General features: G+C 41.9%; 2 protein-coding genes across 4 annotated transcripts in view; one reads left to right on the top strand and one right to left on the bottom strand.

Annotated features, from left to right (window-relative positions):
• Positions 1 to 2,472: 2,472 nt before the first annotated feature.
• Positions 2,473 to 26,902, bottom strand: part of PIP4K2C (phosphatidylinositol-5-phosphate 4-kinase type 2 gamma) — a 50,527-nt gene continuing 26,097 nt past the window's right edge. For all 3 annotated transcript variants that reach the window (XM_060762975.2, XM_067464246.1, XM_067464247.1), the window contains 5 exons: positions 20,096 to 20,134; positions 18,347 to 18,460; positions 6,776 to 7,025; positions 5,903 to 6,006; positions 2,473 to 4,503 (listed from right to left, as the gene is read on the bottom strand). In XM_060762975.2, the coding sequence (XP_060618958.2) occupies positions 4,423 to 4,503; positions 5,903 to 6,006; positions 6,776 to 7,025; positions 18,347 to 18,460; positions 20,096 to 20,134 (588 nt within the window). In that variant the 3' untranslated portion in view covers positions 2,473 to 4,422. The remainder of the gene's footprint in view (positions 4,504 to 5,902; positions 6,007 to 6,775; positions 7,026 to 18,346; positions 18,461 to 20,095; positions 20,135 to 26,902) is intronic.
• LOC137096113 (small ribosomal subunit protein eS12-like) lies at positions 24,424 to 24,858 on the top strand. The gene has a single exon (XM_067464248.1). The coding sequence runs from the start codon at positions 24,454 to 24,456 to the stop codon at positions 24,817 to 24,819; it is 366 nt and encodes a 121-aa protein (XP_067320349.1). The 5' UTR covers positions 24,424 to 24,453; the 3' UTR covers positions 24,820 to 24,858.

Here is a 26,902-nt window from a genome sequence, read left to right as displayed (position 1 = left end):
CATGTCAAGCCTTACATCTGGAAATTGATGTCCCCACTGCGAAAGAACATGCGGATACAGAATAGGTCTCTATGGTCTTCTACGTGCTCATCCGCAAAGACCCTTCACTTGGAAGGCAATCTTACTTACCTATTATGATGAGCAGGGTGAGCCACTGCGTTGAAAGTGGTGTCAAACCTCATTCTACAGTGTAAATTGACCGTTCAGCAGTGGAACTCTCTGCCCCGGAGTGTGGTGGAGGCTCCTTCTTTGGAAGCTTTTAAACAGAGGCTGGATGGCCATCTGTCAGGGGTGATTTGAATGCAATATTCCTGCTTCTTGGCAGGGGGTTGGACTGGATGGCCCATGAGGTCTCTTCCAACTCTTTGATTCTATGATTCTATGAAATACATACACAACCCTCTGCCTATTGGCTCCACCTTCTTTCCTCCTCAGGGCACCTAAAACTAAAACTTTATTTTCATTGGTCCTAAGAGCAGATGCATTGGTTCAAGTGTACAGTAGTTGAGTGAGGCATGGAAAAACTCCTGGATTTAGTCTTCTCCATTAAAAATATAGTGATTAGTTATGTCATTTATTTCTATAGTGCTACCCATGTACATGGTGCGTTAGAAGGTAGGTAGGGATCTATTGGGATAGATCCCTGGTGACCGAAAGCAAATTGCTGTCTAAAAATTACCAACTGTGCCAATACATAATTTTATGCAGTATTTTAAGGGTGCATCTCGCAATTGATTTATGTAGCATATTAATGATTCTAATTCTTTATATAGTATTTTAATGGTATATTTTGTATTGTATTTTATAATCTGGCTTTTATGTATTTATTTGTATGTCCTATATGTGAAAGACCTATGGTCTAAGCATTAAATAAACTATCAATAGCAGCATTGGCAGGTGTCCACATGTACTGTTCTTCAAGGACAGGGAGAAACTCAAGTTGGGCAACAGTGACTCAAATGTGAATGTATAGCTATGTGCATATGTTAGTGCAAGAGTTTAGGGTGCAGTAGCTAAATTGGCTTATGTACCGCCATCGTGACGAAATAGGTTCTTCAAGCTTGGCGCCTGTCCTCTTTCTTCATTCATAACAGAAGGGTGGCGTTATCTCCAAACTGCAGACAAAAGATGGATGGGCTAGAGAAGTTTGCCCAAAGCCAAACTGGGACACCCTTTGAATTCAGGACATCTTGGCCTGCAGTCATCAGATCTCATTAGAGACTCCAGAACTGGTTTTAAGAAGCTCAGTGTTGGTGGGCAAGTTATTATTAATTTTACTTGTAGGTACTTTAAGGGGATGGTCAAATTATGCTTCCCATCCATTATCATTGAAACATCCTTGGAATATGAAGTCTTACAAGCACAATAACATACTGAGGAGTGCCCCAGCACCCACTGCTCTCTCACTAGCAGTATGAGGTTTCTTGAAAATGTATCAACAATAGTATAGAGCCATAAAGGGCCACAGTTCCATACTTGTGGATTTAGTTATAGCTGCATAGGTACTACTCTGAACCAATGGCATTTACAGGGGTCGATAGAACTAGAACATTAGAAAATGATTTTCCTGAAGTAGGCATTTTGTATAACAATATGAAAGCTATTACTATTCAGTTGAGAACTGTGCTGCATATACAAAAGTGTAGCAAATTCAGATGATCTTTGGCCCCGTGAATGGAAATGTTTTGTTCAGTGAGACTCCTCAAACCTCACCCTGTGGTGGAGTTGCCTTCTCTGGAGATTTTCAAACAGATGGATGGTCACCCTTGTCAGGAATGCTTTGGGTTTTCCCGCATTGCAGGGGGATGGCCCTTGTGGTCTCTTCCAGTTCTAGGATTTACCATTAAGAACCAAATAACAGAATTAAGTTTTGAATACTGGCATCATTCTCTTCCCTATCCCCCTGAATAAGCGAAGTGGGCAGAGAATAGGGAACAGGGTTATCTCAGTTCCCTATTCTCTGATCACTTCACTTCTTCACATAGGTACACAAATGAGAAAAAAAAAACTAGTCTGCACTTACTGTTGAAATTAACCATGAGACTGAAATTGATTACATATTGTTTTGTGTTCTGCAGCTATTGTTGGATTTTACTGATCTTAATCGGGGGGTTTTGTGATGTTTATGTTGGTTGTTGTTCCTTTGTGTTGTTGTCTTTGCACTTTTTTTAATATTACGTGTTTGCACTTTTGAGTGCTTTGTGAGCCTCCCCAAGTCCCTCTAGGGGATGGTGGCAGGGTATAAAGTATTATTATTATTATTATTATTATTATTATTATTATTATTATTCATTAAGTGCTGTGACTTGGGAGTTTCCCCCTTGCCTTTCCATACTGGGCCCCCATTTTTAGCCCCCCCCCCCAAATGCAGAGGGGTACAGATTCATATTCTTCCACTCAAACCACTGGGTTCTTTTTTCCAGATTGCAGGAGTAGCAGGGCCGAAAGACAGCAATTCTTCATGCAAGCAACTTCAGGTTCAATAATTTATTTCTATCAATACAAGATTGAACTGGAAATACACACCTTCATGTACAATGAAAACACGCTGAGAGGGGCAAGGAAGGAGTGCATGCACATACATACACCTGTTGGGCACAAGAACATTTCCATGGCACTGGGCTTTATTGTCTCGAGAGAAGGAAAGGCAACAGTCCCAGGAACACAAATGGGACAGATGGGAGAGGACTAATAGTTAGGACAGAATGTGACCTACTCTGTTTTAGGCCTAAAGGAAAGCAAAGCCTGCCAAGGGTCTCTTCCTTTAATCAAGAGGACTGCTTCCTTGTACCGGAGCAGTAAGGAGGATTTCATCTGTCTAGTTCCGTGTCTGTACCCTGCCTATCTCTCCAATGCACAATGCAAAGGGATGGTGATCTCTGGGGAGCCCAGTGTTGCTGAACTGGTGAAGGCTTGTCTTCTTTCATACATCACACAGTTCCTTAAGCCTATAAAACCTTCCACTCACCCCTGAAAGCCCCTCTGAACAGCTGCTGTCACAAGCGTTGACTTTTTCCTCATCATACTGATTTGTTAGTTTGATATAAATACACACACAGGGGAGGAAATAGAACCCCTTTGACAAGAGGACACAGAGAGGCGCACACATAGACACACACACACAAAGTATCTGAAAATATCCCAGCACTGAGCATGGTATTCCCACACCTTCCTGTTCCCAAAAGCTATCCTTAAAAAGCAGCCTTCCCACCTAAATGTGGAGCAGGACTTTCAAAGTCAGCACAGGCTTTGGAACTGGATAAGCTATCCCTTTGGTGGATTGGGGCACCCAGAGCCTGTTACAGGTCCCATCATGAAGAAGTTAGTGGACGCTTGCTACGGAATAAAGCAATGGAATAAAGCTATGGCCAAGTACTCCCTGGAGTGAATGAAAAGTGTCGGTACATGAGATCAGGGTAAAAAAAAAAAATCCGGTTTCTTTCATTTCCCCATTTCCCTCTGCCATAGCAAGCAGAGCAGTGACAAATTCTGTGTCAGAAACTCTGAGGAAAGTGCCTCAAAAGGACAATCCCCAAATTCCTATTGGCAGCCTCGAGGTAGTTTCCAGTCCCTGCAGTATTTTTCATCTGTCATCTGAGGAATGGAGGCAAAGTGCCACAGGAAGGCTGAAAGCAGTGGGTGTGGGAGAGGCTCTGTTATAACTGAGTAGAATGTGGACAACAGGGTTCGAGAGCCTGCAGTTCCAAATTAGATCTGGACTGCATTGTTAGGCTCCAAGGGTGCTCAGGTTCTGCTTGCCAGAAGGGACCAAATCCTTTCCAAAAGATGGGAGAGCCCAGTACAATCATGTAGCTAGGGAGGTAAAGAATCAGTAGAGGGGTTTTGAAGAACATACACAGTACCACTGGGTATCACGGAGAAATCTGACCCTACATCAGATACCTTTATAAGAAATGGATTGCGTCAGCGAGGAAGATACTGCTCTTCTTCCAAGGCACAGGACTAAATTCTTATTGCATATTATTCTGTCTAGGAATAAAGATACCGTTTAATTCTCTATGTGAGTTGAAATCCTGCCCTGACTAGAGGAACCAATTGAGTGTCCTGCTACGACAGTTTAAGGGATGGAGGTGGTTGGTATTGGGAAGAATATTCAGAGTCAGCCTTCTTTCTCCTGCTCCTGAGAAGAAGCCAGAGAAGCTTCTCCCAAAAGCAGCCATCCAACAGCTTCTTTGGTGCTTTGGCCATTTTCCTTTCACAGAAGATCAAAATTAAGGCACTTGATTCAGCAGCTATCCTCCAGACCAGCCACAATAGCATCCCAACTCTCCTGCTGACCCAAACAGCAGGGGACAAGCCCTCCCTCTTACTGAGAATTGGGGGCAGGAGGGAGGAGAACTACAAGGGAATAGGACATCCTTTGAACTTAAGCTTTGGCCATCAAGAAGTTTTGGAAAACAGCTAAGCAAATATATTAGTGACAAAGTCCAGAAAGCGTTTGGCGTACTGCTCTGGATGCACCGTGGAGATCTCTGCACCAGCCTGCAGGAGGAGACAAAAGTCATTAAGATCCAGAACCCAACCTCTTTTGTTTAGCCCACTGCTTTGGGCATAAAGGTGTCCAAATTCTAAGAGGCAGCAGTCTGACCTAGGATCCACTTGGGCTCCCCCTACTCCTGCCCAGTGGATCCTAAGACAGACTGCTGCCTCCTGGAGTTCGGATACCTGCCCAGTGCAAAAGACCTAGCTAGAGGTGACAAGAAGTCTACTTCCAGATTGGTAAAACTTATAGGGCACTTGCATTATATTAAAAAATAAATTACAACTCCCAGATCCCCCTCTCCCCCCCCCCCCCAAAAAAAAGATCACACTAAAAGATTCCCAGTCCAGGACAACCTGTGTCCTCTCCCACACTACAAGTTCCTTGTAGATTAGAGGTAGGCAACTCTGGCTCATCACATTAGTCAACAGTGAGAGATCAGGGGAACTGTAGCCAAAAACACCTAGAGCATCCCTCATATGTAGAGAATACTGAGGGTATATAAACTGAAATGAATAATGCAGAACACATACTGATCTGCAGAAAGGCCTTGACCGTTTTGCTCAGAAACGTGTTCTCTGACTTGGGTTATGTCTGAGCAGTGTTCTCTAGCATTATAGGATGATTCTGCCCAGACCTGCATTCATTTTATATACTCCCTCACAGCGAACGTCCTAGTGTGGCTACATAATGCTAGAAAGCCCCAACTTTCAGATGGTAGTGAAAATGTTTCTGAGAAATCATTCAAAGGAATTAGCTTTTTTTTCTGCTGGGTTTTGTTTCCTGCAACTAAGGCTCCCTTTCTTTCCTGCCCCTACTCTACTGTGTTTGGTCCCTAGGTTGTGGCTACAACCATCTCCATGTATACTGTAAGATGTCCTGAAACTCTTCTTCAAGGCAATAACACTGGGGATTCCTAGCTGGCAGCAGTAGGCATCATCAGGCATGATCATTATCCATCTTCACCTTAAGCTGGTTAAGACTGGTGGGAGTTTCAGTCAAGCAATATCTGGAGAGCCACACATTTCCAACCCCTTTGCCCTGTAAGGTCTTATCTCTTGAACTTTCAAAAGCAGAATGGGGTCTGCAGTCTTTCTGCCCAAGAATAAACTAGAAAGCTGTAGGAAGATGGAGACATCTAGGAGAAGCTCAAGAACAGGCTGCAGTTACATTTCCCTTTTCAGACCAAACACACACATCTGTCTAGCCAGCCAGGGCTCATTCACATATACCAATGTTCTGGAAAAGTGCACAATAAAAGGGAACAGATTTCTCTGAGCAGCAGGAAAAGGTACAAAAGGCCTTATTATAAGCAGAGGGAGGCATATTCTATCAGCCAGAAATCTCAGGATGAACTATTTCTAAGCTGCCATTATAAAAGATGGTGCGGGCCAAACTCACCCCATGCTTGACTGTCTTGGCTGCATGGGCAGCCTTCTTCTTGGCATCGTACTGTGTGAGGATGTCAATCAAGCCCATGAAATAAACCTCCTTTTGTGGACTATCTGAAATTGTAAAAAAAGAGTCGGTGAAGGACATGAGTAATCCTCTTTTTTGGTACCAACATGTACAGGCTGTTCCTACATTGAGTCCCACAAGGATTGCTATTGTTATGTGCCTTCAAAAGATGTTTCCAACTTATGACAACAGTAGAACCCATATTTCTAAAGAGTCAAAAATGGAAACTCATTTACAGTGGTCCACGTTAAACCTGTTTGACACCTCAGGTTCCACCAGAGGCACTTAGTAACGAACTTTGAAGAAAAAATAACAGCAAAGGTGGGATCCAAATGTTGCTCCATTCTGTGCCAAATAACCAATTTACACTGCAATCCTGCCAGCATGTACATACACAAAAGACAGTTGTCTAGCTAAACACCTTCTCCGATTTCAGAGATTTTTTCCCCAGCAAACAGCACACAATCTACAATAGGCCTGTGTGAACAGACAGGAGGCCCGTGCTTTGACCAAACTATAAAGAGGGCAGAGAATAGAAAAATAATAATACTATATCTTGGATCAAGTGAATAAAAGTTTTGATTATAAATCCTCCAATTTCCTATCATTGACTATAGTGGGTGAGATGCAGGGCATAGTAGACAAAAGGTTTCACAGTCTTTCCACCTCATAGTGGGTTCCAGCCCATGGAAGCTCAAGCTACAATAGATGAGTCCAGTGAAGTGCCACATGGCTCCTCACTGTTTTTGCTATTGCAAATAAACACAGCTATGCTTCTGGAAATCTCCTTGGCCAAGTTTAGTTATTTCAACTTACTTTCAGCACTTTTGATGGCATATACATCAATGTAGGGGTCAAAGTCTCCAGGTCCCAGGGGTTTGTGGGAATTCAGATAGCTGCCAATGCCCTCTGGGGAAGTGCCGTAGGAACCCACAGATGCCACAGGATCACTTTCTCCATCCTCCTCTTCCTCTTTCACTTCCTCCTCATCTTCTTGCTCGGCTCGTTGCACATCATGGATCCCCAGTAGCAGACTATAGCCCATAATTTTCAGTTGGACTAGGAACTGAACATTAGAATACAATTATCAGTTGGCTGGGAACTGGTAGCTAAATCCCTTTTTCCTTCATACAAGACAAAAACAATTAACTTATTTACTTGCTTTAAAAAACATTTGTCTTATCATTCTGCATTTCTTTACAGGAAGCATGGAGGCAACACATTCTGTTACTACAACTTTTATAGCAAAGATAAAGGTTTCCCCCTGACATTAAGTCTTGTCGTGTCTGACTCTGAGGGGGTGCTCATCTCCATTTCTAAGCCAAAGCGCTGGTGTTGCCCGCAGACAACTCCAAGATCATGTGGCTAGCATGACTGCATGAAGCGCCATTACCTTCCTGCCAGAGCACTACCTATTGATCTACCCACATTTTGCATATTTTCGAACTGCTAGGTTGGCAGAAGCTGGGGCTAATAGTGGGAGCTCACCCCGATCCCCGGATTCGGACCACTGACCTTTTGGTCAGCAAGTTCAGCAGCTCAGTGGTTTAACCGCTGCACCAAACAGTTAGAATGATCAGCATTCTAACATCCCAATAACTTAAAAGACTGCAGGCAGAAGAGCTCACTTCAATAAAGCTGAAGCTCTGGCCATATTTGTGGTGAAAACACAATAGTTTTATTCATGGTCAGGTAAGACACCCACATTGGAAAAAGATAGTCAGATCCAGACTTAGTCACATTTAGAGCAGGCCCACTCAAATCAAGGGACTTAATCTACACATAACTAATGCAAGACCCATTGTGTTCAATATGAGTATTAAATGACTAAATCTGATCCAGTTCAAAGCCAAAAAAAAGTATTCAACAGGATTCCTTCCCCCTGCCCTCCCGATAAACAGTAAGCTGCAGTGTTGGAGAAAAAATGCACGTCCTATACTTAGACTTTACACCACCATTCATATCTATGTGAGTCAGTGGTGTAAAAGAACATCTAAAGCACTCCCAATTTTGGAAATACAGTTTCCCAAATACCTGAGTTCTAACAAGCCTCAAAGTCATGCCCACCACTTCCTGGATGTATGGGGGCACTTCACTCATGCTAAGAAGTACTATTTCAGTGACTTAATGGGGAAGATTAATTGAGCCTTGATCCAAAGGAAGGCCTATTGATAGAACATTTCCATTTTAAACTACATTCAGGAAAACAAGATGAAGTTGTATTAATGAATGGATGGATGGGGAACCCAAGGCTATCCAGATGCTGTTCTACAACTCTCACTGTCCCTCATAGTTCTCTATGCTGCCATGGGCTGATAGGAGCAGCAGACTAACTACTTGGATATCTTCTCCGATCCCACTTTCATGACTCACCAGAGGCTAAGAAGGAGGAATCTGATTCTGTTCTCTGCAATCCATTCTTGCATTTATCCATCCCCCAGAGTCTGAAGTTAATCAGATTAACTCTTACTCCGGACTGTGAAACTGTTCTTTCCCACATATAGCACAGAATGGAGTAGTAGATTCACTGGGGAAACAGATCAAACTAAACACAAATATCTCTTCACTTGGGAAAGCTTTAGTGCAGCCTGCTTCCTGAGGAACTCATTTACTGTCCCAGATGATCACTTATATCACAAGAGACCTAAGGGTGGTAAAATGGTTTGGCCACCAGACTACGATTCTGAAGAGTAGGGTCTGAATCCTTACTTGGCCATGAAATCCACTGGGTGACCTTGGGCAAGTCACTGTCTCTCAGCCTCAAGAGGAAGGTAATGGCAACAGTCTGCCAAACAAATCTGTACTTGTGGGTTGCTGTGAGTTTTCTGGGCTATATGGCGATTTTCCAGAAGCATTCTCTCCTGATGTTTCACCCACATCTATGGCAAGCACTCCCAAAGGTTGTGAGATCTGTTAGACACTAGGCATGTGGAGTACCCAGGATGGGAGAAAGAACTCTTGCCTGTTTGAGGAAAGTATGAATGTTGCAATTGGCCACCTCCCAACAAAGAATCCTCCCAGGTAGCAACCAGCCAGGCTTTGAAGCTGTAAGGCCATTAAATGCTAATCAATGTGGCCAACTGCAACACACACACTTTCCTCAAGCAGACAAGAGTTCTTTCTCCTACCCTGGACATTCCTCAGATATATAAACCCCACTTGCCTAGTTTACAACAAAATTTATTTATTTATTTATTTAGCAATTTTGTATACCGGTCTTCTCCCCTCTATTGGGGGACTTGGGCCGGTTTCCAACAATAAAATCACAAAACAATCATTAAAAACATCATATAACATATTCACTTAAAATGTTAAAACAGCAAAATGCAATCACATAATAACAATGGTCAGTCGTCATAGTGAATTCGTTGTCCATCATTCATCGTCATCTATCTGATCACAGAAATATTGATTCACTCGTTGAAAGCCAAACCCCATAGCCAGGTTTTCACCCATTTTCTGAACGACAGAATGGAGGGGGCAGTTCTGATCTCCAGATGGAGAGAGTTCCAGAGTCGAGGGGCCACCACCGAGAAGGCTCTGTCCCTCGTCCCCTCCAGACGCGCCTGAGAGGCCGGTGGGACCGAGAGCAGGGCCCCTCCAGACGATCTTAACAACCTAGATGGTTCATAGGGGAGAATACGTTTGGACAGGTAAACTGGGCCGGAATCGTTTAGGACTTTATAGGTTAACACCAGCACTTTGAATTGTGCTCGGAAGCTAACTGGCAGCCAGTGGAGCTGGCACAACAGAGGAGTAGTATGCTCCCTGTACCCTACTCGTGTTAGCATTCTGGCTGTCGCACGTTGGACTAGTTGGAGCTTCCGGGCAGTCTTCATAGGCAACCCCACATAGAGTGTTGCAGTAAACAAAACCCACAACCTCTGAGGATGCCTGCCATAGATGTGGGTGAATCATCAGGAGAGAATACTTCTGGAATATGCCATACAGCAACCCAGCAATTTTGGCCATAAAAGTCTTCAACAACAAATCTGTAATAGGTTCTCCCTAGGGTTGCCACAAATCACGAAGGACTTAAAGGCACACAATAAAGAGAATTTTAAAAATATATCACCACATCTCCCCTTGCTGACAGAAGTGATGAAATTGGAAATGCCACCAACTCATTCTGCACAGTATATAGGACAGAAATGAAAAAAATAGAAAACAGAGACTCATTTTCTCAAGTACTCTATATTACTTATGAGGATCTGCACATCTTTCAAGTCTTTAGGTTCGAAATTGAAATTCCAAAATGCATGTTCGCTATTACCAAACAGAAATGTGCCGTCTTTCATTTTAAGGATTTATTGTGGTCTAGCTAACCAATTAACAACTAATGTAAGGACAGATTATGCACACATGTGCAACTAGAGTAGCCATGCTAAAACATTAAATGATCTTCTGAGTGAAAATGTATCCAATGACTGCAACAGCAAGAACTTGAGGGCAGTATTTACCCTAGTTTCATCAAGAATGAATCACACAGCCTTCTTGCATTTACAAGTTTTAATCAGAAGGTGGCATTTGCTGGGAGTGGAGGTGTGTGTGTAGGGGGGGGGGGGACAACCCCCTCTTGGCAGCTTGTCCCCATGATTAATTGCATTGACTGTTCAAAGCTGTGTACCCTTGTTTCTACCTGGAAAGCCTCCAGCTTTAACTCCCAGGCACGGGTCCTTGTTCTGATTCTGCTTGCGTGGCTGGAGAACCTTTCATAATCAAGCACTTTCTTCCTCTTGCTGGGGAGTCTCACAAACCCACTCCGACCATTCCAGCATCACAGATCCTCTGGCAGTTGCTAAAGTCATGCAAAGGTGGCACAACTGGCATCAAGTGCTGGAATGGCACCCCAAGCCCAGACACAGGAATGATATATCTGACCAGCTTTGCTTGAACATGTAAATTGATGTCCATTTAAAAGCCTGATCTTGCTTTGCACAGTTCTAATAGTACATTACTTTCATTCTTACTAGCAGCAAAGTGAATGGCAAGCTAAAACCCAGAACCTCAATCCGTGGGTGATACCAGATGAAAGACTCCCCCCTGGACACACAGAAGACTGGGCGACTTGGAAGGCGCTGAACAGACTGTGCTCTGGGACCACAAGATGCAGAGCCAATCTTAAGTGGAGTTGTAGTCCAAAATGCAAGATGTACCGATATACTTCTGGTCGCTTCTGAAGAAGCCAGCTGATCCCTAATCCAGCTGATCCCTAATCCATCTAAAACACAGACATGTGCTTTTCATCTTAAGAACAGACAAGCATCCCGAGCTCTGAGGATTACCTGGGAAGGAATCCCACTGGATCATTGCAGTGCACCCAAATATCTGGGAGTCACTCTGGACAGTGCCCTGACCTACAAGAAGCACTGCCTGAATATCAAGCAAAAAGTGGGCGCTAGAAATAATATCATATGAAAGCTGACTGGCACAACCTGGGGATCACAACCAGACACTGTGAAGACATCTGCCATTGTGCTATGCTACTCTGCTCCTGAGTAAGCATGCCCAGTGTGGAACACATCTCACCACACTAAAACATTGGATGTGGCTCTTAATGAGACATGCTGCATTATCATGGGGTGTCTACACCACTGGAGAAATTACACTGTCTAGCCGGTATTCCACCACCTGACATCCGCCGGGAAGTAGCAGCCAATAGTGTAAGGACCAAGGCAGTGACATCTCCAGCTCATCCCCTGTTTGGCTATCAGTCAGCACGTCAACGACTTAAATCAAGAAATAGTTTTCTAAGATCTACAAAGACACTCGCTGGAACACCCCAGCAAGTGAGAGTCCAAAAGTGGCAGGCTCAAACCCAGAACCTCAATCAATGGCTGATACCAAATGAGAGACTCCCTCCTGGGTACACAGAAAACTGGGTGACTTGGAAGGTGCTGAACAGACTGTGTTCTGGCAGCATGAGATGCAGAGCCAACCTTCAGAAATGGGGCTACAAAGTGGAATCCACGAAATGCGAGTGTGGAGAAGAGCAAACTACAGACCACCTGCCGCAATGCAACCTGAGCCCTGCTACATGCACAATGGAGGACCTTCTTGCAGCAACACCAGAGGCACTCCAAGTGGCCAGCTACTGGTCAAAGGACATTTAATCAACTACCAAGCTTGCAAACTTTGTGTTCTGTTTGTTTGTTTGTTATAAAATGCAATGCAACTGTTTGGTCTGCTCCTGACATGATAAATAAATAAATACCTATATACTTGAGTATAAGCTGACCCAAATATAAGGCAAAGCACCTAATTTTATCTCAAAAAACTGGGAAAATGTATTGACTCGAGTATAAGCCGAGGGTGGGAAATGCAGCAGCTACTGGTAAATTTCAAAATAAAAATAGAGACCAATAAAATTACATTAATTGAGGCATCAGTAGGTTAAATGTTTTTGAATATTTACATAAAACTGTAATTTAAGATACGATTGTCCAACTCTGATTAAACCATTATTCCAACCTTCTTCAATGTAAATGTGCTTACGTATCCTTCCAATAATAATAGAGTAAAATAACAAATGTAATAAAATAATATTAATAATAAAGAAAAATAATGGAAATGTAATAATAACAGTAATAATAGAGAAAAATAATAAATGTAATTATAATAGAGTAAAATCATAAATGTAATAATAATAAATTAATGTAAATGTAATAATAAATAGAGTAAAATAATAACTGTAATAATAATAATAATAATAATAATAATAAGCCAGTAAAATAATAAATAACTGACTCGAGTATAAGCAGAGCGGGGCTTTTTTAGCCTAAAAAGGGGATGAATAACTCAGCTTATACCCAAGTATATATGGTAGTTTTCCTCCATCTCAAAAGGAGAAAGGAGTCCTCCCCACAGAAGTAAAAGACATTAAGTACTAATAAGTAATATTTGACATTTAGGCAATGTGTTTCAGTGTTCAGAACAGCTTGAATAATTATCTCTGCAATCCTTTGAAGCCCACCACATATTAAGTTAGCATTCTCTCAATATTACAGACACCAGAAAGAGAGGCTAAAAAAACATCAAGAGATTTTGAAGCAGGAACTCACGATCCAAGCTGGGAAATATCAGTCACTCTTGTAGTAGAGTTCTTGAAAAGTTTTGAAAAAGTGCCAGGGAAAAACAGGTTGGTCCTAAGCGTCAATTTCACCAGGCAATCTTGGGCCTCTCTCTTGTCCATTCATACCCACTGTTATATCGTGGACAGTTTTATCTTACATGCATGTTGTGAAGGTAAAATCAGGGAAAGAAAAAGTATACGTGCCATACTCTAAGCTTTTGCAGGAGAGAACAATATACACTTCCTTTTAAAAGAAAGACAAAGCTTATAACCGGCCGAGCACAATGTTTAAGTATGTTGGATAAGTCCATTTAAAACTTCACACAGTAAGCAGAGACGTTCCACTAATATTTTTAGCTCGATCTACCTATGCAGGTGCATTAAAAAACAGGGAGAAGACTATGTGTACTCTCTGTACTAGCTAGATTTCCTTGGAGGAAGAGGCAGGATATAAATACATAAAATAAATAAATAATGAGCATGCCATTATGAAAGTAGGTTATTACTGCCACCCAAGATCACTGGACTAAAAGGAAGCCAAAAGAGCATTTAGGCACATTTGTGGCTGAAATAAGATGTGGATTGGATTTTCACACAGTCCCGTTACTTCATTTTCTGAGAAGCAGAGAGGAATTATCATAGAATCATAGAGTTGGAAAAAACCTCATGAGGCAACCTTACCTTTTATGGTACAGAATAAAGCAAGAAAAAGAGAGAAAGAAAGAATACAGAAACAAAAAAAAAGATTCCCTCCCCAGTCATAGAATCATAGAATCACAGAGATGGAAGAGACCTCCTGGGCCATCCAGTCCAACCCCCTGCCAAGAAGCAGGAATATTGTATTTAAAGCACCCCTGACAGATGGCCATCCAGCCTCTGTTTAAAAGCTTCCAAAAAAGGAGCCTCCACCACACTCCAGAGCAGAGTGTTCCACTGCTGAATGGCTCACAGTCAGGAAGTTCTTCCTCATGTTCAGATGGAATCTCCTTTCTTGTAATTTGAAGCCATTGTTCCGCGTCCCAGACTCCAGGGCAGCAGAAAACAAGCCTTCTCCCTCCTCCCTATGACTTCCTCTCACATATTTATAGATGGCTATAATGTCTCCTCTCGGCTTTGTCTTCTTCAGGCTAAACATGCCCAGCTCTTTAAGCCGCTCCTCACAGTTCTCCAGACCCCTGATCATTTTAGTTGCCCTCCTCTGGACACATTCCAGCTTGTCAATATCTCTCTTCAATTGTGGTGCCCAGGTGTGGTCTAACCAAGGCAGAATAGAGGGGTAGCATGACTTCCCTGGACCTAGACACTATGCTTCTATTGATGCAGGCCATTAAGAAAAATCCAATACTGTTTAGTTCAGCGTTTCTCAACCTGGGGGTCGAGACCCCTGGGGGGTTATGACGGGGGTTGCCAAAGACCATCAGAAAACACAGTATTTTCTGTTGGTCATGTGGGTGCTGTGTGGGAAATGTGGCACAATTAAATCATTGGTGGAGTTCAAAATGCTCTTTCATTGTAGGTGAACTATAAATCCCAGCAAATATCTACTTTCCCCAAATGTCAATATCTACTTTCCCCAAACTCCACTAGTGTTTACATTTGGGCATATTGAATATTCGTGCAAACTTTGGTCCAGACCCATCACTGTTTCAGTCCACAAACTACAACTCCAAAACTCAAGGTCAATGCTCACCAAACCCAGTATTTTCCGCTGGTCATGGGAGTTCTGTGTGCAAAGTTTGGTTCAATTTCGTCATTGGTGGAATTCAGAATGCTCTTTGATTTGTAGGTGAACTATAAATCCCAGCAACTACAACTCCCAAATGACAAAATCAATCCCACCCAACCCCACCAGTATTCAAATTGTGCCAAATTTGATCCAGTGAATGAAAACATTCTGCATATCAAATACATACATTATGATTCATAACAGTAGCAAAATTGCAGTTGTGAAAAATAATGTTATGGTTGGGTGCCACCATAACATGAGGAACTGTATTAAAGGATCGCGGCATTAGGAAGGTTGAGAAACCATGGTTTAGTTCATGTAAATGCAATCAAAGCAGGCATGTTTACACTGAGAGTTATTAGAAAGATATCCATTGACTAAGGACTTTGGACCTCATGTTTGTAAGGGCTGTCACCACGTAGCTTCCATTTCTGCACTGAGTTGCTTCCAATTCTGAAAAAAACGACCCACCCCTTGATTCATGGCAACATTAGTGAGATTTGCAGAGACACATAGATATCAACACCTGGAGTATTTGAGGAGCGATTCAGCTGATGAAGAGGAAAGGACTGCATGGCTTATTGGGTTAGCAAACAGACTGCCAGCATCTGCAGCCATCCCTTCCCCCCATCATCACATGCTATTAACAGTCATTAAGGCTAATAGGGTGAATCTTGCACTGCAGAAGCATTTTCAATTCTGCAGACTCTGTCCCCAAGGAAATATAAGAGCTGATGAGATACTGACTCTGAGCATTTTTCTAGGCTAACTTCCATTCTCGCCTCATTGTGGCAAATACAGTGGGCTGGTTTTTCTATCAGTTTTCTTTTGCCAGTTTCCACCTCCAATTTGTGCTTTGAACACAAAAGTTGCAACTGCAACCTTGACCAGAAGCTGAAAACAAAAAGTAAAAAAAATAGGGGTGAATTTAGAGCAGTGTTTCTCAACTTTCCTAATGCCACGACCCTTTAATACAGTTCCTCATGTTGTGGTGACTCCCAACCATGAAATTATTTTCATTGGTACTTCATAACTGTAATTTTGCTACTATTATGAATCGTAATGTAAATATCTGATATGCAGGGTGTATTTTCAGTCACTGGAAATCCCAGCAACTACAACTCCCAAATGACAAAATCAATCCCCCCCCCCTCCAACCCCACTAGTAGTCAAATTTGGCAAAAATACCCAATAAGACTACATTTGAATACTGGTGGGGTTGCGGGGGGGGGGGGGATTGATTTTGTCATTTGGGAGTTGTAGTTGCTGGAATTTATAGTTCACATACAATCAAAGAGCACTCAGAACTCCACTAACGATGGAAGTGAACCAAACTCCTATGAACACTGGAAGGGTTTGGTGGGCACTGACCTTGAGTTTTGGAGTTGTAGTTCACCTACATCCAGAGAGCGCTGTGGACTCAAACAATGATGGATCTGGACCAACCTTGGCATGAATACTCAATATGCCCAAATGTGAACACTGGTGGAGTTTGGGGAAAATAGACCTTGTCATTTGGGAGTTCCAGTCACTGGGATTTATAGTTCATCTACACTCAAAGAGCATTCTGAACCCCATCAATGATAGAATTGGGCCAAACTTCCCACACAGAACCCCCATGATCAACAGAACATACTATGTGGGTTGTTGTAGGTTTTTTCATGCTATATGGCCATGGTCTAGAGGCATTCTCTCCTGATGTCAGGAGAAAATGCCTCTAGACCATGGCCATATAGCCCGAAAAAACCTACAACAACCCAGTGAGTCTGGCCATGAAAGCCTTCGACAATACATAGAACATACTATGTTTTCTGATGGTCTTTGGCGACCCCTCTGACACCCCCTTACGACTCCTCCAGGGGTCCCGACCCCCAGGCTGAGAAACGCTGATTTAGAGGGTCTCTGAAGATGGAAACTGGCAAGGGCTTTAATTTCCACGGGATGAGCAACCTCCCCTCACTTTTGCCCTGCAAACAAATCTCCTCACTACTGATTCGAATCCTCATTTAACCTCAATTTCTGCCTCTCACCTCATGCTTCAGATGCACCATCTACTGCTTCTATCATTTCAAGCACTATGTGTACACTTATGCAATGACAAGTTCACTTGTGACCTGAAAGGGTGTTGTTTTGTTTTGTTTTTAAAGACAGGAATACGTTGTTGAACAAATACTGCAATGAGGAAAGGATGTGGTTTTTGGGTGACACAGTTGCCAACCAATGAGCATTGTCAACTCAGATGAAGTCATGCTACAAAATGACTTCTCTCAAATCCAACCCTGGAAAGAAAATGCATTTTGTCTCAAATGCTATATACCTGGGACAACTCTAATAGGAGCAGTCACAGACAGTTATGTAACCAATGCAGGTGGACCAAAGTCTTCAGAACATTAGAAGCTCTGAGAAATCTCCAGCGTGCCAGCAGTGCAAGAGAGCCTTTGCAAGCAAGTCCCTTTTCTCCCCTTTGCTTCAGCAATCTGGACTCCTTTTGAGGAAAGGCACTAACAAAGTGGGAGATGTAGAGCATCCTCAGGTACTCTGTGCAAAACAAGATAATGGGAACTTGGGGTGGGGGCTGTTGGACCCCTTGCTAGCCCAGGTATATTGGCAAAAGGTCATGCGTACCGCTTTCTAGACTTAGCTCCAAAAAGTCTGCAAATCCATTCAATAGCTCATGGATTACCAACTATAATGTAGTTCTTTTCACCCACCAAAACCTAAAATAGCTATCTTTTATACTTCTCCAGTGGACCTTTCAATACAGAGTCTGGCTTTCCTTTGCCTCTTTTCCCTTCACCCCATAAGCTGGTATTATCCCAGTACTTCAAAAATGAGTTGTATCGCTGTTTCATACCAATAGCATAATATGGCTGGAGCGGGGAGCTACCATGAAGAAAGGGATGGCAGGACCTGGATTTTTAATCTTGACAGTGGATATTTAAATGCATTTCCTAGGAATAAAAATAGGTAGGTACCCAGGGCCATGGTGGTGCAGCGGGTTAAACCTCTAAGCTGCTGAACTTGATGACCAAAAGGTTGGCTGTTCAAATCCGCAGGGAAGGGTGAGCTCCTGTTGTTAGCACTAGCTTCTACCAAAATAGCAGTTCAAAAACATGCAAATGTGAGTAGATCAATAGGTACCGCTTTGGGGGGAAGGTAACATGCCGCTTTGGGGGGAAGGTAACATGCCAGCCACATGACCTAGGAGACGTCTACGGCAACATCGGCTCTACAGCTTAGACATTGAGATGAGCACCATCCCCTAGAATCAGACTCGTTTAGACTTAATGTCAATGGGAAACCTTTATCTTTACTTTACCTGGTATTCCATAAAAATTCCTTGAAGTCATTTTGATAGGTCCCCAAGGGGCTAGACCTAATGGCCCCTAGGGTTCCTATGGTTATGTGGTAAAGCCCACTCATATTCATCTTCCTGGAAGTGGGAATAGTCCATTCATTATTTTAAAAAGACCCTGTTCAAAAGTAAAGACAGAAGTCTTTTAGCACCCATTTCCTATTGGATATCCATCTTTGCTTATGAACTACATACTATGCTACCATTAAGCATGGGCACAGACATCCACAGTACCTCGACATCTCGCTTTAATTTCTCCATGAAGTCCTTCTTGGCCTCTTCACTGACGTATACTTTTTGGTTCATGTTTAGAAAGTCAATGTCTTTCAGGGTTGGGAGCTCCTTGCCCTGGAAAACAGAATTTTGCATGATATAATGAGGATTGAGCATCCACAGATCTTGATATCCATGAGGAATCTTGGAAACAAACCCCAGCAGATACCACTATATTCCTGAACTGCCTGCCCAGATGAGAATTGTCAGTGTAATGTCTTTTGCAATCTCTTTTGAGAGTATCTCAGAAGAAGGTTATCAGTTAAATTCTGTGCCCAGTGCTGCATTTTTCTATATTTCTATGGAATCACTGTACACAGACATGTATATGGAGTAAAGTGTCTACCCTTCTTAAGAACAGGAAGCCTTGTGCTAGCCAGAACTTGGGAAAGTTTCTTTTTTTGGACTACAACTCCAGAGTCCCCCAGCCAGCATGGTGGATGTGGCAGATTATAAAAAGCTGTCCCCAAAAAAGCAATTTCTCTTGGCTCTGCATCAGACCAGTTTTTACCTATCTGGCCCAGTATTGCCTACTCTGCCAGGCAGAGGCTCTCCAGAGTCTTTGCCATTATTCCATATTGCCGCTAACCCTCCAAGAACTGGACTTGGAACAACTTGCAACCAAAGTATGCTGTTAAATTCTGCAACTCTAGAAAGCCTCACATTCGTTCACATTTGAAGCTTCCATCTATTCCTTGGCCAATTGTTTGGATCCTTCAGCCAAGACCCTGGAAAGCTACTTCCAACATCAGAAGGAGACAGTTTGCTGGAAGAGGAGAGCAGTTTGGCCAGGAGCTTTCCAGCATATGCTGAGCCCAATCACTCACTGTTTTGTTGGGGGGGGGGGGGGAGACAGGGGATGAAAATGCGTCTATAAAACTGGCCTGTTGCATTTATTTATTTATAGTATTTATATTCCGCCCTTCTCACCCCGCAGGGGACTCAGCGTGGATTACAATGTACACATATATGGTAAACATTCAATGCCAAAGACACACAACAGATATAGACAAACAGTCAGAGGCTATTAACTTTTTCTGGCCACAGGGGAGCTGTTGCTTTCATCATCCATCTGCGACACTGATGAAGTACTTCCGCATTCCCCGCATGGTTTTTGCTGGAGTGCTTTGCTGGAGTCTTTTTTATGGCCTTGTAATTTTTCTTAAATTAGCCTCCCCACACAAAGGGTCTTTCAGGTTGCAAAGGTCGACAACAAGCTACACAATTGGTCAGAAGCTCACTCCGATCCGGGCTGGCTTCGAACTCATGACCTTGTGGTCAGAAGTGATCTTAATGCAGCTGACACTCAGACAGCTGCGCCACAGTCCCGGTGCATTGCCACTGAAAAGGCATGGGGGGGACGACTGCATTCTTTTATGCAGTTCTGCAAAAAGCACAATGCCAATACAACCAAGAGCTACAGCAGCACGTCAGATCTTTTCAATAGTGGAAGGTGCCACATATATAAGGAGGTCAATGTCAGTGTTTAGATGCCCTTTTGTAAAGAATTAAATTCTAAAAATAATACACACATTCACGAGCCTGCGGACACACATTTAGGACTTGTTAAATAATGCTCTGTTCTTTGTTAATTAACAGGAAGCTTGATTGTCACCTTTGGTTAAGCATAATGCAAAAAATGACTCTACCCACCACATCAACACACATTACAATATGCATGAGAAGACATGAGCCATAATCTCCCATTACCTTCTCTTTATCACTTGCTTCTCGAGATACCAGAGAACCCTAAAAAGGTAAGTAGAAAAAGATATGTTTCCAGTTAGGAAGCATTCAGCAAATTCACAAACACAAGACAGTTCCAGGACAAGCTTCAAACCAATTTGTTCTAACGTAAGCATGTGGCTCTTGTAGATCAAGGAAGGCTCGCCAGGCTTTGGCTAAATGTAATTTCCTCCTCCTCTAGCAGCTCTGCCAAACCATAATGAAAGGAAGTTCTTTTAAAAACACAAGTATCAGTTGAAATTGTCAGAAATCAGGGATGATCATAAACTGAACAGTGGTTCTCAACCTATGGGTCCCCAGATGTTTTGGCATTCAACTCCCAGAAATCCTAACAGCTGGTAAACTGGCTGGGATTTCTAGGAGTTTTAGACCAAAACACCTGGAGACCTACAGGTTGAGAATCACTGTGATAGAGGGAGTTAGTAAGTAAGACAATAATCTCAAACATCGTCTCTAAAAGTTGTATGTTCTTATTTGATTTTATATTCTATAACAGCAGAGAAAAAGTAAGATCTTTATACATAACTAACTTTTTCTGATCAGAGAAGAGATAGAAGCAACGATGACAACACAGTTTTCTTCTGAAAGCCAGTCACAAGTTCTAACCAAAAGTCCATCCCTAGAAGAGATAGGATACGGGATGGACACCTTTCTCCACCATCTGTTCCACCAAGAGCTCACATTTAGAAAGCTTCGAAAGGGCTGCAATGTAACATAGAATCAGCACACTTCATGACACTTCTTTTTACTGTTCAGATTACAGTCTTTGTTAATTCTAACCATATGCAGCAATACATTATTTGTATCTCCATTTCACAGGAGCAAGCAAGGAAGCTATGGAAGTGGCAATCTAAGGAGGTATTGAAAGTAACTTGAAAGAGTTACCTATTTGACTAAAACTCCCAGACTCCCTCGGTCAAGAAAGTAACATTCTTAACCTCTGTTCTGGGTGGAGCCAAAATATGGACCTAGGTTTTGAGAGCAATGTTCCTCAAACTTTATTTGGGTAATGGTGAACTGTTCTTTCTAACTGGACTTTGTCAGATAGGAAGTATTTATTGCCAGTATCTTAACATGCAATAGCTGTACCTCAGGGATTGACTTGACCTCAAACATGGTGACTCCTTTTAATCCAGTGGTTCCCAACCTTTGGTTCCCTGGGTGTTTTGGACTTCATCTACAGTAATTCCTAACAACTGGTAAGATAGCTTGGATTTCAGGGAGTTGGAAATCCAAAACATCTAGAGGACCAAAGATTGGGAATCACTGGTTTGTTGTAGGTTTTTCAGGCTATATGGCCATGTTCCAGAAGCATTTTTTGGCCATATAGCCCAAAAAAACCCTACAACAAACCAGTGATTCCAGCCGTGAAAGCCTTTGACAATACATTGGGAACCACTGTTTTAAGCAGAAGCACAACCTCCTTGCCCCATGGAGGCAGTGATGCCCCAAAGTGGAAAAAACCTGTCAGTGTCAACTCAGAAGCCTTTGTTTCACCTGCTTTGGGTCTGTCCTCACTCCAACCTTCTACTAAGATGCTCCCTATATTTCCATCATTGTGACTTGGCTCAATTTCACTCACATCAGAGTTCGTGTTCTATCTACAGTGTGATATTTTTCACCCTGCCAGTTTATCCCATCTTGCAGGTTTTCAAGGATTAAGACAGCCCAGAGACCCAAACAACATCAAATTTAAGAAACCCTACAGATATACTTGAAGTATTAGCACAACATTAAATAACATTTTAGACAATGTTCTTCCCCATTTACTTTTTTTTTAAAGCCACCTAGTAAATTAAAATGGTTATTTCAAAGGCCTCTTGGAATCCAAGGTCACAAATTCTGTATTTTATAGATAAATCCAGCACTAGTCTCTTTTTCTTAGACTATTATCCCTCTGTGTGGATGATGCATTGTTTTTGAGGTGCGTGTAGCACTTCACTTATTTTGAATGGCTGCTAAGTGGAGTGAAACCCTGGCATCAGAAATGTAAGTGACCCAATGGATTCAATCCAATTCTCCCTCAAGGAAATAACCAATTTCTAAAGCGTTCCAGGCAGATGGCTGCCTATCCCCCTTGGAAAGGTTACTGTCACAGACATGAAAACAGCTCCATTAATTTCTATCAAAATGCACTGAGTTGCCCAATATATTCTACAACAGGAGTGGGCAACAACCGGGAAGCCTGTAGGTTTTTGTGAGGAATACCCAGATTCTACTTATAAAATGGGAATGGAGAAGAAGAGAAAATAAAAGTCACATGATTGCCAACATAATTTTGAAAAACATGGTAGTCAATGAAAACAAGCTCACCTCAACTGCCCCTTTTCCTGGTTAGCTGACCCAAACACTAATATTCAAAAATAAAATTGTGGGACTAAGTGGCATGTTAACCTAGTGTATCACCTCCTACACTAGGTTAACATGTGGTTCTCAACCTGTGGGTCCCCAGATATTTTGGCCTTCAACTCCCAGAAATCCTATCAGCTGGTAAACTGGCTGGGATTTCTGGGAGTTATAGGCGAAAACACCTTGGGACCTACAGGTTGAAAACCACTGGCTAGCTCCTGCCAATGGAGGAGCAAACAGACCACCCTGTGCAAGAACCACTGTCCTACACCATGTTGATTAGCTTCATATTCACATTATATAACTTCCTCCTTTATAACATGCAACATGAACTTAGATCCTTCTGCTGAAGCTGCCTTTTTCCATGGCCTGATTTGCACCACAATTCCTCCCCTGCCTCCCAAAGCACTTATAAGCTGTGAACAGGGACCTAGTTAACTACAAAAGATCTATATAACCTTGCTGTTGGTTTGCTTTAGGTCAGCTTTAATGATGTCTAACTAGGCAAAGGGAGCACCCATATCCATCTCATTTTCTCAGCTTCATTTTCCAACACACACATATTCAATCACTACTGACCCTGTATTTGAAGTATTGAATGAATTCCCAGGGAAGAAGTGGGACCACTAAACTGCAATAACAGGAGAGTGAGGCAATTTATAGTGAGAAGAACAATCCATATACCATCAATGATTGATGGCAGCCCTCTAGTGCTCCGTTTGTGTATTTGTGGGCCCCAGAAATTTCAGATTTGCTATGTTATTTACTCTTCTGCATATTGTATTCAGAACCAAGATCCAAAATTTTGGGGTCCGTTCTGTCTAACCTATGTTACAATAATGTGTCAGAAAAAAAATCTTTCTATGGCCCCTTCTATATCCCAGGATCTAATCCCAGAATATCTGATTCAAACTCTACTGCTAGATAATCTGGGATTATATAGAGCAGTGTGGAAGGGGCGTATCTCCTGTGTGACACCAATTCTATTATTTATTTATTTATTTACATCGCTTCTACCCCGCCCTTCTCACCCCTGAGGGGGGGCTCAGGGCGGCTTACATGGGCAACAATTCAATGCCATAATATCAATACAACAACATAAAATCAAATACATAGAAAATTAACAATAACATTAATTAAAATCACATACTCATATACTAACATAGTTGCCTAATCTACACTAATTCTACACTAAGTCACAAGGTTTTGCTTTTTGCCTTCACAGCAAAATAATAATAATAATAATAATAATAATAATAATAAACTTTATTTATATACTGCTCTATCTCCCCGAGGGGGACTCAGGGTGGTTTCCAAGCAACATCACCAAAACATACAGAGTAAACAGGATAACATAAAATTAACCAAACAACATAAGCATAAAATAATCACAATAACACATATATATTTAAAATAATCCTGCCTGTTCAGAGCAATTAAAAGGCCAGGCCGAGACTAGTGCAAATAATAATAATAATAATAATAATAATAATAATAATAATAATAATTTATTTATATACTGCTCTATCTCCCCGAGGGGGACTCAGGGTGGTTTCCAAGCAACATCACCAAAACATACAGAGTAAACAGCATAACATAAAATTAACCAAACAACATAAGCATAAAATAATCACAATAACACATATATATTTAAAATAATCCTGCCTGTTCAGAGCAATTAAAAGGCCAGGCCGAGACTAGTGCAAATAATAATAATAATAATAATAATAATAATTTATTTATTTATTTATATACCGCTCCATCTCCCTGAGGGGACTCAGAGCGGTTCCCAGGTAACATCGCAAAACATATAAAGTAAAAAACAACATAACCATAAGATTAAGAAAACAAAATATAAGCATAAAAAAGATTTGTGCAAGCCCAAACATTCTAAGGGGCCCGGGAATTCAATGCAATGCTATGGCAGGCAACAATAATATTAGGCCGAGGAAGGCATTGTTGCTGGAGGTGTAATGGATGTCAACACCGCCCTTCAAGAAGTGCTCAAGACCGCACTCATCCACGATGGATTGGCCCGTGGAATTCATGAAGCTGCCAAAGCCTTAGACAAACATCAAGCCCATCTTTGTGTTCTTGCATCAAATTGCAACGAGCCCATGTATGTCAAACTAGTTGAAGCCCTTTGTGCTGAACATCAGATCAACCTTATAAAGGTTGATGACAACAAGAAGCTGGGAGAGTGGGTAGGTCTCTGCAAGATTGACAGAGAAGGAAAACCCCGCAAAGTTGTGGGCTGCAGTTGTGTGGTTGTGAAAGACTATGGCAAAGAATCTCAGGCTAAAGATGTCATCGAAGAGTACTTCAAGTGCAAGAAATGAACAAATAAAATATTTTTTAGCCTGAAAAAAAAATAATAATATTAGGTACGGATCTGTGGCTGTTCATTCTGGGGCTGGTTAGAGGAAGTGATCTGGGTAATTGTAGGAAGAATAAGGCCGTATTCGACAATGTGTAAGGCTGAGTTAAAACTGGTCATTTTCAAAGGCTTGTTGAAACCACCAGGTCTTCAAGCTCTTACGAAAGGAGGGGAAGGATGGGGCCAGTCTTATTTCCCTTGGAAGGGCGTTCCAGAGGTGGGGGGCCACCACCGAGAAGGCCCTCTCTTTCGTCCCCACCAACATGCTTGAGACAGTAGTAGAACCGAGAGGAGTGCCTCCCCGGAAGATCTTAGAGCTCGTGCCGATTCATAGAAGGAGATGCGATCACGGCGGGGCCAGAACTGTTTAGGGCTTTATAGGCCATGACCTGCACCTTGAATTTGGCTCGGCAACTTATCGGCAGCCAAAATATGAGGGGACTGGGAATTAAGTACAGCGCTATAACAGGCTAACAGCAAAATCAGGTACAGGTCTGTGACTGCTCATTTCCAGGACCTATTAGAGGGCTGACCGGGGTAATAGGTAGGAAGTATGAGGCCATATTCAACAAAAGAAATCGGCAAATATATAGCCAAAATCACAGTAAAATGTTATGGGATGCTTTTAACAAAATAATTCTATTCTTGATGTCACATTGCATTATACTGATATTTAATTTTAATAGGCAAGATCTTTGTGCGAATCGTTTTACATAATATTTTTATAATGTTTGATATTGTTGTACTTTTATACTCTTTTATATTGCTGCTTTTTATATTGTTTGCACTGCTGCATTTTAGATATTGTTCTTATCTCTGTGAATGCAATTGACCTTTGGTCTGGGCATTAATAAACAAGAAAGGCGAAACATATCTTCAATGGAAACTAGAAAGGAGTAGAAATGAAAGAGGCATAGTTCTTTCACAGTATGTCTGAACTACAGACTTATGCCTCCTTTAATCACAGGCCTCAAGGGCACATTTGAGCCACATTTCTGCAAAGCAGGCAGCCAAGGCCTATTTTTGCAGCTGTAGAAGACAAGTATAGTAGATGGAAAGCAAGCTGTCAGAGGATGCCATATTGCCAAGGGAGGAGAAATGAAGTCTTTGCTTCATGTAGCCTTCAGATTAGAACTGGAAACTCTTCTTTATGAGATCCATTTCAACTCTAATTGACTTCAAAGAGATGGCTAGAGGAAGCTCAAAGGGGGACTCTGCCTGCCACAGACCAGTCATCTCTGACTTCAGAAGGCACAAGGCTTTAGGCACTTTTTGTGTGTGTGTGTGTGAGTGGGAGGGAGGGATTTCTGCCTAGAGAAAACAGAACTATTTATTACTATACATTATAGAAAGAATCACCAGAGCACATGGCTGTTTAAAAAGCAACATAAGCAAGAGCAGTCCTTGCCCCAAGGAAGTTATTATCTAAATTTAGACACCAAGGGTCGACAGAAAGGAGGACAGCAGAGGGGGGAAAGGAAAGACAGGATATAAAGGGGGGCAATGTCACAAACTGAGCTGTAACAAATTCAAGCTGCAATTCAATACTCACATATCTAGGCCCTATAAAACGAAATTAATATTCCTTTCTAAGTGGATTTTGTAGGATTGTACTGGGATGGTAGAGGAGCAGGCAAGCAGGATGCTGGAGCAGACGCATGTATCAGCCTTCATTTCTTTTGGAGAAAAGGAATAGGGGTGCTGTGTGGTGTTTAAATTGTTTGTGACAGTTTTATATTTGTTTGTTTTTATGTGCTTTACATTATAATTCTAATATTTGTCACATTTAATTTAATATTAATATTTATATTTTGTCCATTTTAAATTGTATAGTTTTTAGGTTTATGAACCACTTTGGGTCTTAGTTTCGAGATAAAACGGAGAGGAGAAAGATAGTTGTTGTTCAGGTTGTCTTAAGGGAGCAACTACAACTCTCAAATGAAAAAAAAAACAATCCCTCCCCAACCCCACCAGTATTCAAATTTGAGCAGATCGGGTATTTGTGCCAAATTTGGTCCAGTGAATGAAAATATATCCTGCATATC

This window comes from Anolis sagrei, chromosome 2 (genome assembly GCF_037176765.1).
Source record: "Anolis sagrei isolate rAnoSag1 chromosome 2, rAnoSag1.mat, whole genome shotgun sequence".
NCBI lineage: Eukaryota > Metazoa > Chordata > Lepidosauria > Squamata > Dactyloidae > Anolis > Anolis sagrei.
The sequence above is the reverse complement of the archived record's forward strand: the minus strand, read 5'-3'. Positions and strand labels throughout refer to the sequence as shown.